Source organism: Tachyglossus aculeatus, chromosome 26 (genome assembly GCF_015852505.1).
Source record: "Tachyglossus aculeatus isolate mTacAcu1 chromosome 26, mTacAcu1.pri, whole genome shotgun sequence".
Lineage (NCBI taxonomy): Eukaryota > Metazoa > Chordata > Mammalia > Monotremata > Tachyglossidae > Tachyglossus > Tachyglossus aculeatus.
Genome location: NC_052091.1, coordinates 4,554,286 through 4,567,869, shown reverse-complemented (window position 1 = coordinate 4,567,869; position 13,584 = coordinate 4,554,286). Strand labels below are relative to the sequence as shown.

Sequence of the window (13,584 nt, the reverse complement as noted above, 5' to 3'; positions counted from 1 at the left end):
TAAGCGCTCAATAAATATGATTGAAGGAATGAATGAATGTGCCAGGCACTGTACTAAGCGCTGGGGTGGATACAACCAAATCCGACTGAGGGACTGTCCTAAGGGGGAGCGAGAGGGTCCTCACTGTACCTCGTTCTGGCCTGTCGCACCGTCGTGAGCCCATTGTTGGGTAGGGACCGCCTCTATATGTTGCCGACTCGTACTTCCCAAGCGCTTAGTACAGTGCTCTGCACACAGTAAGCGCTCAATAAATACGATTGATTGAATGAATGAATGGGAGGGACGAGGAAAGAGGGCGAATGGAGCAGTCCGCAGGGAAGGGTGGGATAAGCAGCAGTGTGGCCTACTGGGAAGGGCACAGTCCTGGGCATCGGAAGGTCACAGGTTCTAATCCCCGCTTTGCCACTCGTCTGCTGCGTGACCTTGGACAAGTCACTTCTCTGGTCCTCCGTTGCCTCATTCTTAAAATGGGGATCGAGACTGGGAGACAGGGACTGTGTCCAGCTCAATTTGGTTGTATCCAAAGCAGCGTGGCTCACTGGAAAGAGCCTGGGCTTGGGAGTCAGAGGTCATGGGTTCTAATCCCAGCTCCGCCACATGTCTGCTGTGTGACTTTGGGCAAGTCACTTCACTTCTCCGTGCCTCAGTTCCCTCATCTGGAAAATGGGGATGAAGACTGTGAGCCCCACGGGGGACCACCTGATCACCATGTATCCCCTCCTCTCCATCTCCATCCCCCCCCCGCTTTACCTCCTTCCCTTCCCCACAGCACCTGTATATACATATATATGTTCGTACGTATTTATTACTCTATTTATTTTACTTGTACATATCTATTCTATTTATTTTATTTTGTTAATATGTTTTGTTTTGTTCTCTGTCTCCCCCTTCTAGACTGTGAGCCCGCTGTTGGGTAGGGACCATCTCTAGATGTTGCCAACTTGTACTTCCCAAGCGCTTAGTACAGAACAAGACAAAACATATTAACAAAATAAAATAAATAGAATAGATACGTACAAGTAAAATAAATAAATAAATATAAACTGTAATATAGACTGTGAGCCCACTGTTGGGTAGGGACTGTCTCTATATGTTGCCGACTTGTACTTCCCAAGCGCTTAGTACAGTGCTCTGCACACAGTAAGCGCTCAATAAATACGATTGATTGATTGATAGAGTAATAAATACGTACAAACATATATACAGGTATACAGGAGAAAAAGGGCATATAAAACAGTCTGCAGGGTGACGATGATGTGGACTTGCCATGGGATTAGGAGAGGAGTGTGGAATACGGACCAGTCCAAGGGGGAACGGCGGTGGGAATTTGCGGCCCCTCTCCTCCTGCCTTGCTTTTTCCAGGCTGACCTCTGGAATCCGGCAAGGAGCTGGACGATGGAGGAGCTGGGCGCCTGGATCCCTGCGCTGGAGCCATTCCGGGTGAAGCAGGTAATGAGTTGGAAAGGAAAGGGGGCCCAAGAGCAGGGCTAAACCCCAGGGACAGCTGGGCCATCAGGGACAGAGAAGCAGCGGGGCTCACTGGAAAGAGCCCGGGCTTTGGAGTCAGAGGTCGTGGGTTCTAATCCCGGCTCTGTCATCTGGGTGACTTTGGGTGAGTCACTTTACTTCTCTGGGCCTCAGTGACCTCACCTGTCAAATGGGGATTAAGACTGTGATCCCCATGTGGGACAACCTGATCACCCTGTATCCCCCCCCCCCCCACCCAGCGCTTAGCACATAGATTTATTACTTTATTTTACTTGTACATATTTACTATTCTATTTATTTTGTTAATGCTGTGCACCTAGCTTTACTTCTATTTATTCTGATAACTTGACACCTGTCCGCATGTTTTGTTTTGTTGTCTGTCCCCCCCTTCTAGCCTGTGAGCCCATTGTTGGGTAGGGACCGTCTCTAGATGTGGCCAACTTGTGCTTCCCAAGCGCTTAGTCCAGTGCTCTGCACACAGTAAGCGCTCAATAAATACAATTGAATGAATGAAAGTAAGCGCTTAACAAATACCATCATTATTATTATTATTATGGGCCCTCCCCCTTTCATTCATTCAGTCATATTTATTGAGCACTTACTGTGTGCAGAGCACTGTACTAAGCGCTTGGGAAATACAAGTTGGCAACATATAGAGACGGTCCCTACCCAACAATGTACCTCCCCCCCCCCCCAAAAAAAAAAATTCAGCAACCCTTGATCAGGTCAGATAGAGAAGCAGCGTGGCTCAGTGGAAAGAGCCCGGGCTTTGGAGTCAGAGGTCATGGGTTCAAATCCCAGCTCCGCCACTTGTCAGCTGTGTGACTTTGGGCAAGTCACTTCACTTCTCTGAGCCTCAGTTCCCTCATCTGGAAAATGGGGATTAAGACTGTGAGCCCCACGTGGGACAACTTGATCACCTTGTATCTCCCCCAGCGCTTCGAACAGTGCTTGGCACATAGTAAGCGCTTAATAAATGCCATCTTATTATTATTATTATTACCTGTCTTCCCCCAGTCCAAAATAAAAAAAGTCAGCTCCTTGGGCCTCAGTCTCTCCTCCAGGGTCCCAGGAGCCCTGGAACCCAACTCAGGGGTCTTAGAGCAGCAGGATGTTGGAGAAGATTGAATTTGGAGCCGGAGGGGGTGGAGTTGGGAGAGGGAGGCTTGGATCTTATTATTATTATTATTATTAATAATAATAATATCATACCACTATATAACATTTATATATGGTTTATATAATGATATATTTCTATAATTATTAATTATAATATAATAATAATAATAATAATAATAATAATAATAAGGCGAAGGGTCGGGGCCAGGCTCTTAGGAGCGGGATTTCTTTGCAGGCTCCCCCTACTATCTACTACATGCCTGACTTTGTGTCCGAAGAGGAGGAGGAGTATCTTCTGCGGCAGGTATGTGGGGGCCCTGGACCCTGCTTTTTTTCCTCTTTTTTTTTCCCCCCCCAAATGGTATTTGTTAGGCACTTACTTAGTGCTGGGCACTGTACTAAACTCTGGGGTAGATACAAGTTGGACCCAATCTGCATCCCGCATGGGGCTCACAGCCTTAATCCTCATTTTACAGATGAGGAAACGGAGGCCCAGAGAAGCGAAGTGTTATGCCCAAGGTCACACAGCAGACAAGCGGCAGAGCCGGGATTAGAACCCACGATCTTCTGATTCCCAAGTCTGTGCTCTATCCCGCTGGGCTATTCACGGGCTTGGTCTCTCCGAGTCTGCTGTTCTCTGGCTGTGTTTGGAAAGCAGCATGGCCTGTTGGAAAGAGCACAGGCCTAGGAGTCTGAGGCCCTGGGTTCTAATCCTGGTTCGTCCACATATCTGCTTGGACAAGTCACAACTTCCCTGGGCTCTGCACACAGTAAGCGCTCAATAAATATGATTGAATGAATGGGCCTCAGTTCCCTCATCTGCAAAATGGAGCTTTAATTCCTGTTCTCGCTCTCCTGTGAGCCCCGCATAGGCCCTGCGGAAGAAAAATCCTCACAGACTCTGCATTGTGTTTAGAAAAGTGTAGGTCAGAGACGAGTTTATTACAAAGCAGTGTGGCTCAGTGGAAAGAGCCCGGGCTTTGGAGTCAGAAGTCATGGGTTCAAATCCCCGCTCCACCACTTGTCAGCTAGATGACTCTGGGCAAGTCACTTCCCTTCTGTGCCTCAGTTCCCTCATCTGTCAAATGGGGATAAAGACTTGTGAGCCCCCCGTGGGACCACCTGATCGTCTTGTAACCTCCCCAGCGCTTAGAACAGTGCTTTGCACATAGTAAGCGCTTAATCAATCATATTTATGGAGCGCTTACTGTGTGCAGAGCACTGTACTAAGCGCTTAATACCATAGCAGCGTGTCTCAGTGGAAAGAGCACGGGCTTGGGAGTCACAGGTCATGGGTTCGAATCCCGCCTCCCCCACATGTCTGCTGTGTGACCTTGGGCAAAGTCACTTCACTTCTCTGGGCCTCAGTTCCCTCATCTGTAAAAGGGGGATTAAGACTCTGAGCCCCACGTGGGACAACCTCATCTCCTTGTATTCCCCCCAGCGCTTAGAACAGTGAGAAGCAGTGTGGCTCAGTGGAAAGAGCCCGGGCTTTGGAGTCAGAGGTCATGGGTTCAAATCCCGGCTCCGCCACTTGTCAGCTGGGTGACTTTGGGCAAGTCACTTCACTTCTCTGGGCCTCAGTTACCTCATCTGTAAAATGGGAATTAAGACTGTGAGCCCCCTGTGGGACAGCCTGATCACCTTGTTACCTCTCCAGCGCTTAGAACAGTGCTTTGCACATAGTAAGTGCTTAACAAATGCCATCATTATTATTATTATTACCAAAATTATTATTATTATGAGACACATTCCCTGCCCACAAGGAGCTTACAGTCTTAGAGTTGTGAATGGCATACCTCGGGTGGAAAGGAAAGGTGGGCAGTGGCTTGCTGCTGAGGGAGGGAGGGAGGGAGGGATGGGGAAATCCAGGGCTATGTGGGGGGAGCCATCCTCCTTGAGACCCTCCACCTCCCCCCCAGGTCTACAATGCCCCCAAGCCCAAGTGGACGCAGCTGTCGGGGAGAAAACTTCAGAACTGGGGTAAGCTCCTCCTCCATTCCCTCCCCACATCAGGGGGACGTAGCTCCATTTTGGGGGAATCGAGGGTGAGGCCGGATTATCTCCCATAAAAAAAAGTCAGAACACGTCACCCTCACCTCCTTCGAAAATCTCCAGTGGTCGCCTCGCCACCCCCGTAGCAAACAAGAACTCCTCACGATTGGCTTTAAAGCAGTCCATCACCTTGCCCCCTCTTACCTCAATCAATCAATTGTATTTATTGAGCGCTTACTGTGTGCAGAGCACTGTACTAAGCGCTTAGAAAGTCCAAGTTGGCAACATATAGAGACGGTCCCTACCCAACAGTGGGCTCACAGTCTTTACCTCGCCTCGCTTCTCTCCTCCTACAGTGTAGCCCGCACACTTCACTCCTCTAGAGCTAAACTTCTCACTGGGCCTCCATCTCACCCGTCTCCGAATCCCACAGACAATAGAGAAGCAGCGTGGCTCAGTGGAAAGAGCCCGGCCTTGGGAGTCAGAGGTCATGGGTTCTAATCCTGGCTCTGCCACTTATCTGCTGTGTGACTTGGGGCAAGTCACTTCACTTCTCTGGGCCTCAGTTCCCTCATCTGTGAAATGGGGATTCAAACCGTGAGCCCCGTGTGGGACAACCTGATTACCCTGTATCTACCCCAGCGCTTAGAACAGTGCTTGGCACATAGTAAGCGCTTAATACCAACATTATTATTACAATGACTCCTTCAAAGCTTTATTGAAGGCCCATCTAATAATAATAATGATGGCATTTATTAAGCGCTTACTATGTGCAGAGCACTGTTCTAAGCGCTTGGGAGGTTACAAGGTGATCAGGTTGTCCCACGTGGGGCTCACAGTCTTCATCCCCATTTTCCAGATGAGGGAACTGAGGCCCAGAGAAGTGAAGTGACTTGCCCAAATCAATCATATTTATTGAGCGCTTACTGTGTGCAGAGCACTGTACTAAGCACTTGGGAAGTACAAGTTGGCAACATATAGAGACGGTCCCTACCCAACAGTGGGCTCACAGTCTAGAAGGGGGAGACTGAACAAAATCAATCAATCGTATTTATTGAGCACTTACTGTGTGCAAAGTCACACAGCTGATGATTGGCGGAGCCGGAATTCGAACCCATGACCTCTGACTCCAAAGCCCGGGCTCTTTCCACTGAGCCACGCTGCTTCCCGTAAGCAGTCTCCCATCACCTCCAAGAGGCCTTCCCGGACTAAGCCCCACTTTTCCTCATCTCCCACTCCCTTCTGCTTCGCCCTGACTTGCTCCCTTTCCTCTTCATCATCATCAATCATATTTATTGAGCGCTTACTATGTGCAGAGCACTGTACTAAGCGCTTGGGAAGTACAAATTGGCAACATATAGAGACAGTCCCTACCCAACAGTGGGCTCACAGTCTAAAAGACTCTATATATGTCTATATGTCTATAGACATATGTATGTACATATGTATGTCTATATATGTTGCCAATTTGTACTTCCCAAGCGCTTAGTACAGTGCTCTGCACATAGTAAGCGCTCAATAAATATGATTGATTGATTGATTCCCCCCCATCCCACCTTACAGCACTTACGCATAGATCCATACTTTTCTCTTTTTGTACCGATGTCTGTCTCCCCGCATCTAGACGGCGAGCTCATTATGGGCACTATCATTGTATTGTACTTTCCCCAAGCGCTCAGTACAGCGCTCTGCACACAGTAAGCGCTTAATACATACAATTGAATGAATGAATGAATGAAATGGAAGCCCAACTGGGGGCAGTTCCGACTCTCCCACTGTCCCCTCCACACCCAGGTGGGCTGCCCCATCCGCGGGGCATGGTGCCGGAGCAACTTCCTGCCTGGTTGCAGCGCTACACTGAAAAGATCTCGAGCCTGGGGGTGTTCGGGGGCCGACATGCCAACCACGTCCTCATCAATGAGTACCAGCCCGGCCAGGGCATCATGGTAAGTCATCCCCGCCCCTTCCCTCCCCGCCGGGCATCGTGATAACTCCCCCAACAACACCCTCATTCCTTCATTCAGTCATATTTATTGAGCGCTTACTGTGTGCAGAGCACTGGACTAAGCGCTTGGGAAGTCCAAGTTGGCGACATGTAGAGACAGTCCCTACCCAACAGCGGGCTCACAGTCTAGAAGGGGGCGGGGGGGGGGACACAGACAACAAAACATATTAAGAAGATAAAATGAATAGTAAATTCATTCATTCATTCAATTGTATTTATTGAGCGCTTACTGTGTGCAGAGCACTGGACTAAGCGCTTGGGAAGTCCAAGTTGGCGACATGTAGAGACGGTCCCTACCCAACAGCGGGCTCACAGTCTAGAAGGGGGGGGGGGGACACAGACAACAAAACATATTAACAAGATAAAATAAATAGAATAGTAAATTCATTCATTCAATCGTATTTATTGAGCACTTACTGTGTGCAGAGCACTGGACTAAGCGCTTGGGAAGTCCAAGTTGGCGACATATAGAGATGGTCCCTACCCAACAGCGGGCTCACAGTCTAGAAGGGGGGGGACAGACAACAAAACAAAACATATTAACAAGATAAAATAAATAGAATAGTAAATTCATTCATTCAATCGTATTTATTGAGCGCTTACTGTGTGCAGAGCACTGGACTAAGCGCTTGGGAAGTACAAGTTGGGGACATAGAGAGACGGTCCCTACCCAACATCGGGCTCACAGTCTAGAAGGGGGAGACAGACAATAAAACATATTAACAAGATAAAATAGAATAGCAAATTCATTGTTGTATTTATTGAGCGCTTACTGTGTGCAGAGCACTGTACTAAGCACTTGGGAAGTACAAGTTGGTGACGTATCCCTACCCAACGGTCCCTACCCAACAGCGGGCTCACAGTCAAAAACATGGGAAACAGGACGGCCTAGTAGAAAGAGCATGGGCCGAGGAAACAGAGGCCCTGGGTTTTAATCCCGGCCTCGCCACTTATCTGCTGTGTGACCTTTGAGCGAGTCACTTAACTTCTCTGTGCCTCAGTTCCTTCATCTGCAAAATGAGAATTCGACACCTAGTCTCCCGACGACTTAGACTGTGAACCCGGTGTGGGACCTGTTATTTTATACCTATCCCAGTGTTTAGTATAGTGCTTGGCACATAGTCAGCACTTAACCACGGTCTTCTAGACCGTGAGCCCGCTGTTGGGTAGGGACCATCTCTCTATGTTGCCGACTTGTACTTCCCAAGCGCTCAGTCCAGTGCTCTGCACACAGTAAGCGCTCAATAAATACGATTGAATGAATAGTAAGCACTTAACCACGGTCTTCTGTGGCCGAGCGGGGAGGAGGACCATTGGGGCAAGTGAGGGTGGGAGCGGAGGGGCCTCCCCACCTCTGAGTTCAACTGTGCCCCTTCCACCCACCCGCCCCAGCCCCACGAGGATGGGCCCCTCTACTACCCACGCGTCAGCACCATCAGCCTGGGCTCCCACACGCTCCTGGACCTGTATCGGCCCTTCCGTTCTGCTTTGGGGCCTGAGGCCGAGGAGGAAGAGCAGAAGGTAAAGCCCCCCCACCACCCCACCATCCCAGCCCCAAGTGGAGGGCCATCCCGTCTTCCCCTCATCATTCACCACCTTCCCTGCGCTCCGCGGCGGCGGCTACTGGCCCCCGAACCCCCAAATGGAGGGTCCTGCCCCACTCTTTGCCCCCAAACATCATGGCAGCTCCCCACACTCCTTCTGTCTTCCCCTCATCATTCACCACCTTCCCTGCGCTCCGCGGCGGCAGCGGCTACTGCCCCCCGATCCCCCAAATGGAGGGTCCTGCCCCACTCTTTGCCCCCAAACATCATGGCAGCTCCCCACACTCCTTCCGTCTTCCCCTCATCATTCACCACCTTTCCTGCGCTCCGCGGCAGCGGCGGCTACTGCCCCCCGAGCCCCCAAATGGAGGGTCCTGCCCCACTCTTTGCCCCCAAACATCATGGCAGCTCCCCACACTCCTTCCGTCTTCCCCTCATCATTCACCACCTTCCCTGCGCTCCGCGGCGGCTACTGCCCCCCGAACCCCCAAATGGAGGGTCCTGCCCCACTCTTTGCCCCCAAACATCATGGCAGCTCCCCACCCTCCTTTCCTGGGCTCCCAGGACCCCCAAAGTGTCCTGTCCCCCTCTCTACGTGGTGCTCTGTGGCAACCCCCCTCTCCTAGGCCCCTCAGAACATCTTGTCATATCTGAGAAATAGCCTGGGAGCCAGAAGGACCTGAGTTCTAATCCCAGCTCAGCCATTTGTCGGGTGTGTGAGCCCACTGTTGGGTAGGGACTGTCTCTAGATGTTGCCAACTTGTCCTTCCCAAGCGCTTAGTACAGTGCTCTGCACACAGTAAGCGCTCTATAAATACGATTGATGATGATGATGGTGTGTGACCTTGGACAAGTCACTTAATAATAACAATAATAATTACGGCATTTGTTAAGCACTTACTGTGTGCCAGACACTGTACTAAGTACCGCGGGGGAATACTGCTGCAAGCCCCGGGCTTGTAATAATAATAACGGCATTTATTAAGCGCTTACTATGTGCAAAGCACTGTTCTAAGCGCTGGAGAGGTTACAAGGTGATCAGGTTGTCCCACGGGGGGCTCACAGTCTTCATCCCCATTTTACAGATGAGGTAACTGAGGCCCAGAGAAGTGAAGTGACTTGCCCAAAGCCACACAGCTGACAATGGGCTGAGCCGGGAATTGAACCCATGAACTCTGACTCCAAAGCCCTGGCTCTATCCACTGAGCCACGCGCATTTGTTAAGCGCTTACTATGTGCAAAGCACTGTTCTAAGCGCTGGGGATGTTACAAGGTGATCAGGTTGGCCCACGGGGGGCTCGCAGTCTTCATCCATGAGAAGCAGCGTGGCTCAGTGGAAAGAGCCCGGGCTTTGGAGTCAGAGGTCATGGGTTCAAATCCTGACTCCGCCAACTGTCAGCTGTGTGACTTTGGGCAAGTCACTTCTCTGGGCCTCAGTGACCTCATCTATAAAATGGGGATGAAGACTGTGAGCCCCCCATGGGACAACCTGATCACCTTGTAACCTCCCCAGTGCTTAGAACAGTGCTTTGCACATAGTAAGCGCTCAATAAATGCCATTATTATTATCCACAGTGGAACATGAGATCATAAAAATAATGTATTTGTTAAGTGCTTACTATGTGCCAACCACTCTTCTAAGCACTGGGGTAGAAAAAGGGTATCAGGTTGGATGCAGTCCCTGTCCCACGTGGGGCTCATAGTCTTAATCCCCATTTTAGAGAAGCAGTGTGGCTCAGTGGAAAGAGCCCGGGCTTTGGAGTCAGAGGTCATGGGTTCAAATCCCACTCCGCCAATTGTCAGCTGTGTGACTTGGGGCAAGTCACTTCTCTGGGCCTCAGTTCCCTCATCTGGAAAATGGGGATGAAGACCGTGAGCCCCCCCCCGTGGGACAACCTGATCACTTGGTAACCTCCCCAGCGCTTAGAACAGTGCTTTGCACATAGTAAGCACCTAATAAATGCTATCATTATGATTATTATTACCAACCGGGACTTTCCTGGACCAAGGGAGCCACAGTGACACACAGTAGAGTCCAACCACTGCCCCAACTACCAAGGTTACTGGGGAAGGTTTTCTGCGGCTCAGTGGAAAGAGCCTGGGCTTTGGAGTCCGAGACCATGGGTTCAAATCCCAGCTCCACCAATTGTCAGCTGTGTGACTTGGGGCAAGTCACTTCTCTGGCCTCAGTTCCCTCATCTGTAAAATGGGGATGACGACTGTGAGCCCCATGCGGGATAACCTGATCGCCTTGTAACCTCCCCAGCGCTTAGAACAGTGCTTGGCACATAGTAAGCGCTTAATAAATGCCATCAGCAGCAGCGTGGCTCAGTGGAAAGAGCCTGGGCTTTGGAGTCAGAGGTCATGGGTTCCAATCCCGGCTCCACCAATTGTCAGCTGTGTGACTTTGGGCAAGTCACTTCACTTCTCTGGGCCTCAGTTATCTCATCTGTAAAGTGGGGATGAAGACTGTGAGCCCCATGTGGGATAAACTGATCGCCTTGTAACCTCCCCAGCACTTAGAAAAGTGCTTTGCACATAGTAAGCACTTAATAAATGCCATTATTATTATTATTATTATTATTTAGTTTTTACCGACGTGCAGGGGAATGACAAACACACTCACTCACTTCACCAGGTGTCCAGTACCAGTCTTCTGGCCAAAGGAGCCCGTTTTGTCGGATGCTTCTTCTTTTTCCTTCCAGGTTCTACTCTCCTGCTTAGGACTTTCTTCTTGCCTTGCTTTTCTTCCACTACAAACGAGCGCCTTTTTATCTGCCCAAGTCGTCTCAGCTGTAGCCCTACGTAGCACTCACTGATTGGTCCAGACCCGTTGCTGGGTAGAACAGGGAGAGCAGGCCACCCTTCCCTCATTCAATTCATTCAGTCAGTCGTATTTATTGAGCGCTGTGTTGCCAACTTGTAATTAATAATGGCATTTATTAAGCGCTTACTCTGTGCAAAGCACTGTTCTAAGCGCTGGGGAAGTTACAAGTTACAACTTGTGCTTTCCCAGCGCTTAGTACAGTGCTCAGCACGCAGTAAGCGCTCAATAAATACGATTGATTGATTGATTGATTGATTGAGCGCTTACTGCGTGCAGAGCACTGTACTAAGCGCTTGGAAAGTACAATTCGGCAACAGATGGAGACAGTCCCTACAGACGACAAAACACTTCGCCTTGTTGTTGCTTTTTGATGGCATTTGTTAAGCGCTTACTATTCATTCATTCATCCATTCAATCGTATTTATTGAGCACTTACTGTGTGCAGAGCACTGTTCTAATCAATCAATCAATCAATCGTATTTATTGAGCGCTTACTGTGTGCAGAGCACTGTACTAAGCGCTTGGAAAGTACAATTCGGCAACAGACTGAGACAGTCCCTATCCAACAGCAGGCTCACAGTCTTGAAGTGGGGAGACAGACGACAAAACACTTCGCCACTCTCTTCCTTGTTGTTGTTTTTTGATGGCATTTGTTAAGCGCTTGCTATTCATTCATTCATCCATTCAATCGTATTTATTGAGCACTTATTGTGTGCAGAGCACTGTTCTAATCAATCAATCAATCGTATTTATTGAGCACTTAATGTGTGCAGAGCACTGGACTAAGCGCTTGGGAAGTCCAAGTTGGCAACATATAGAGACGGTCCCTACCCAACAGTGGGCTCACAATCAACCAATCAATCAATCGTATTTATTGAGTGCTTACTGTGTGCAGAGCACTGGACTAAGCGCTTGGGAAGTCCAAGTTGGCAACATGTAGAGACGGTCCCTACCCAACAATGGACTCACAGTCTAGAAGGGGGAGACAGAGAACAAAACAAAACATATTAACAAGATAAAATAAATAGAATAGACATGTACAAGTAAAATAAATAGAGTAATAAATCCGTACAAACATGTATACATATATACAGGTGCTATGGGGAAGGGAAGGAGGTAAGGTGGGGGGGATGGAGGGCGACAGTCTTAATCCCCATTTTACAGATTCATTCATTCAATTCATTCAATTGTATTTACTGAGCGCTTACTGTGTGCAGAGCACTGTACTAAGCGCTTGGGAAGTCCAAGTTGGTGACATCTAGAGACGGTCCCTACCCAACAGTGGGCTCACAGTCTAGAAGGGGGAGACAGACAACAAAACCAAACATATTAACAGGATAAAATGAATAGAATAGTAAATTCATTCATTCATTCAATGAGGTCACTGAGGCCCAGAGAAGTGATTTGCCCAAAGCCACACAGCTGACAGTTGGCGGAGCAAGGATTTGAACCCGTGACCTCTGACTCCGTAGCCTGTGCTCTTTCCATTGATCCCTCTAGCCCCCGCCTCCAGGCCCCTCAGACAGTGGGTCGAGTCCCACCCCGGGCCCCCCAAAATGAGGGTCCTGACCCCCTCCCCTCCGTCCCCCGGCCCCCCAGGGCCCCCAGACGGAGCAGCAACGCCATCTTTCATCCCTGCTGCTGGAGCGCCGCAGCCTGCTGGTCCTGGCCGGCACCGCCTACACGCGGCTCCTCCACGGCATCCGCCCGGTCACCGCTGATACCCTGACCGGCCCCGTGGCCAACCTGCCCTCCTGCCCCTCCGCCCAGCCCGGTGCCACCCTGCCGCGCGGCACCCGCGTCTCCCTGACGGTCCGCCACGTGCCCCAGGTCCTCCAGACCGGCCTCCTCCTGGGCAAGTGACCACCAGAGGAAGATGGGGGGGCCTCCCACTACCGGTCCACCGGCTCCTTCCGTCCTCCGTTCCCCGCTCAGGTGGGCCGTGAGCGGGGACAAGGGACTGGGAGCCGGGACGCCTGGTTCCGACCTGCTGTTATGGGAGGGAGTGGGCCAGAGGTGGGGAATGTCACCTCAGTGTCCCCTGCCCAGTGAGGGTGGGGGAAGAGCCAGGCACTCAAGTCCATGGGGCAGTTCTTCAAGCCCCCCATCTCCAGAAGACCATCTCCAAGCCTCCCTCCTTCAGGAGACCCTCTCCAAGCCCCCCACCTCCAAGAGACCATCTCCAAGCCCCCCACCTTCAGGAGACCCTCTCCAAGCCCTCCACCTTCAGGAGACCCTCTCCAAGCCCCCCACCTCCAAGAGACCATCTCCAAGCCCCCCACCTTCAGGAGACCCTCTCCAAGCCCCCCACCTCCAAGAGACTATCTCCAAGCCCCCCACCTCCAGGAGACCCTCTCCGAGCCCCCCACCTTCAGGAGACCCTCTCCAAGCCCCCCACCTCCAAGAGACCATCTCCAAGCCCCCCACCTTCAGGAGACCCTCTCCAAGCCCCCCACCTCCAAGAGACCATCTCCAAGCCCCCCACCTTCAGGAGACCCTCTCCAAGCCCCCCACCTTCAGGAGACCCTCTCCAAGCCCCCCACCTCCAGGAGACCCTCTCCAAGCCCCCCACCTCCAGGAGACCCTCTCCAAGCCCCCCACCTTCA

General features: G+C 50.8%; 1 protein-coding gene across 2 annotated transcripts; it reads left to right on the top strand.

Moving 5' to 3' along the window:
- The first annotated feature begins 1,364 nt into the window (after positions 1–1,364).
- ALKBH6 (alkB homolog 6) lies at positions 1,365–12,859 on the top strand. Of its 2 annotated transcripts, XM_038767252.1 has the most exons (6): positions 1,365–1,449; positions 2,843–2,911; positions 4,530–4,590; positions 6,397–6,548; positions 8,000–8,128; positions 12,578–12,859. In XM_038767252.1, exons 1-6 carry the CDS (start codon positions 1,396–1,398, stop codon positions 12,839–12,841), a joined length of 729 nt encoding a protein of 242 aa, XP_038623180.1. In that variant the 5' UTR covers positions 1,365–1,395; the 3' UTR covers positions 12,842–12,859. The 2 variants fall into 2 exon arrangements, with proteins under 2 accessions (XP_038623180.1, XP_038623181.1); XM_038767253.1 differs by lacking the exons at positions 1,365–1,449; positions 4,530–4,590 and having other exon boundaries at positions 2,860–2,911.
- Positions 12,860–13,584: the final 725 nt, after the last annotated feature.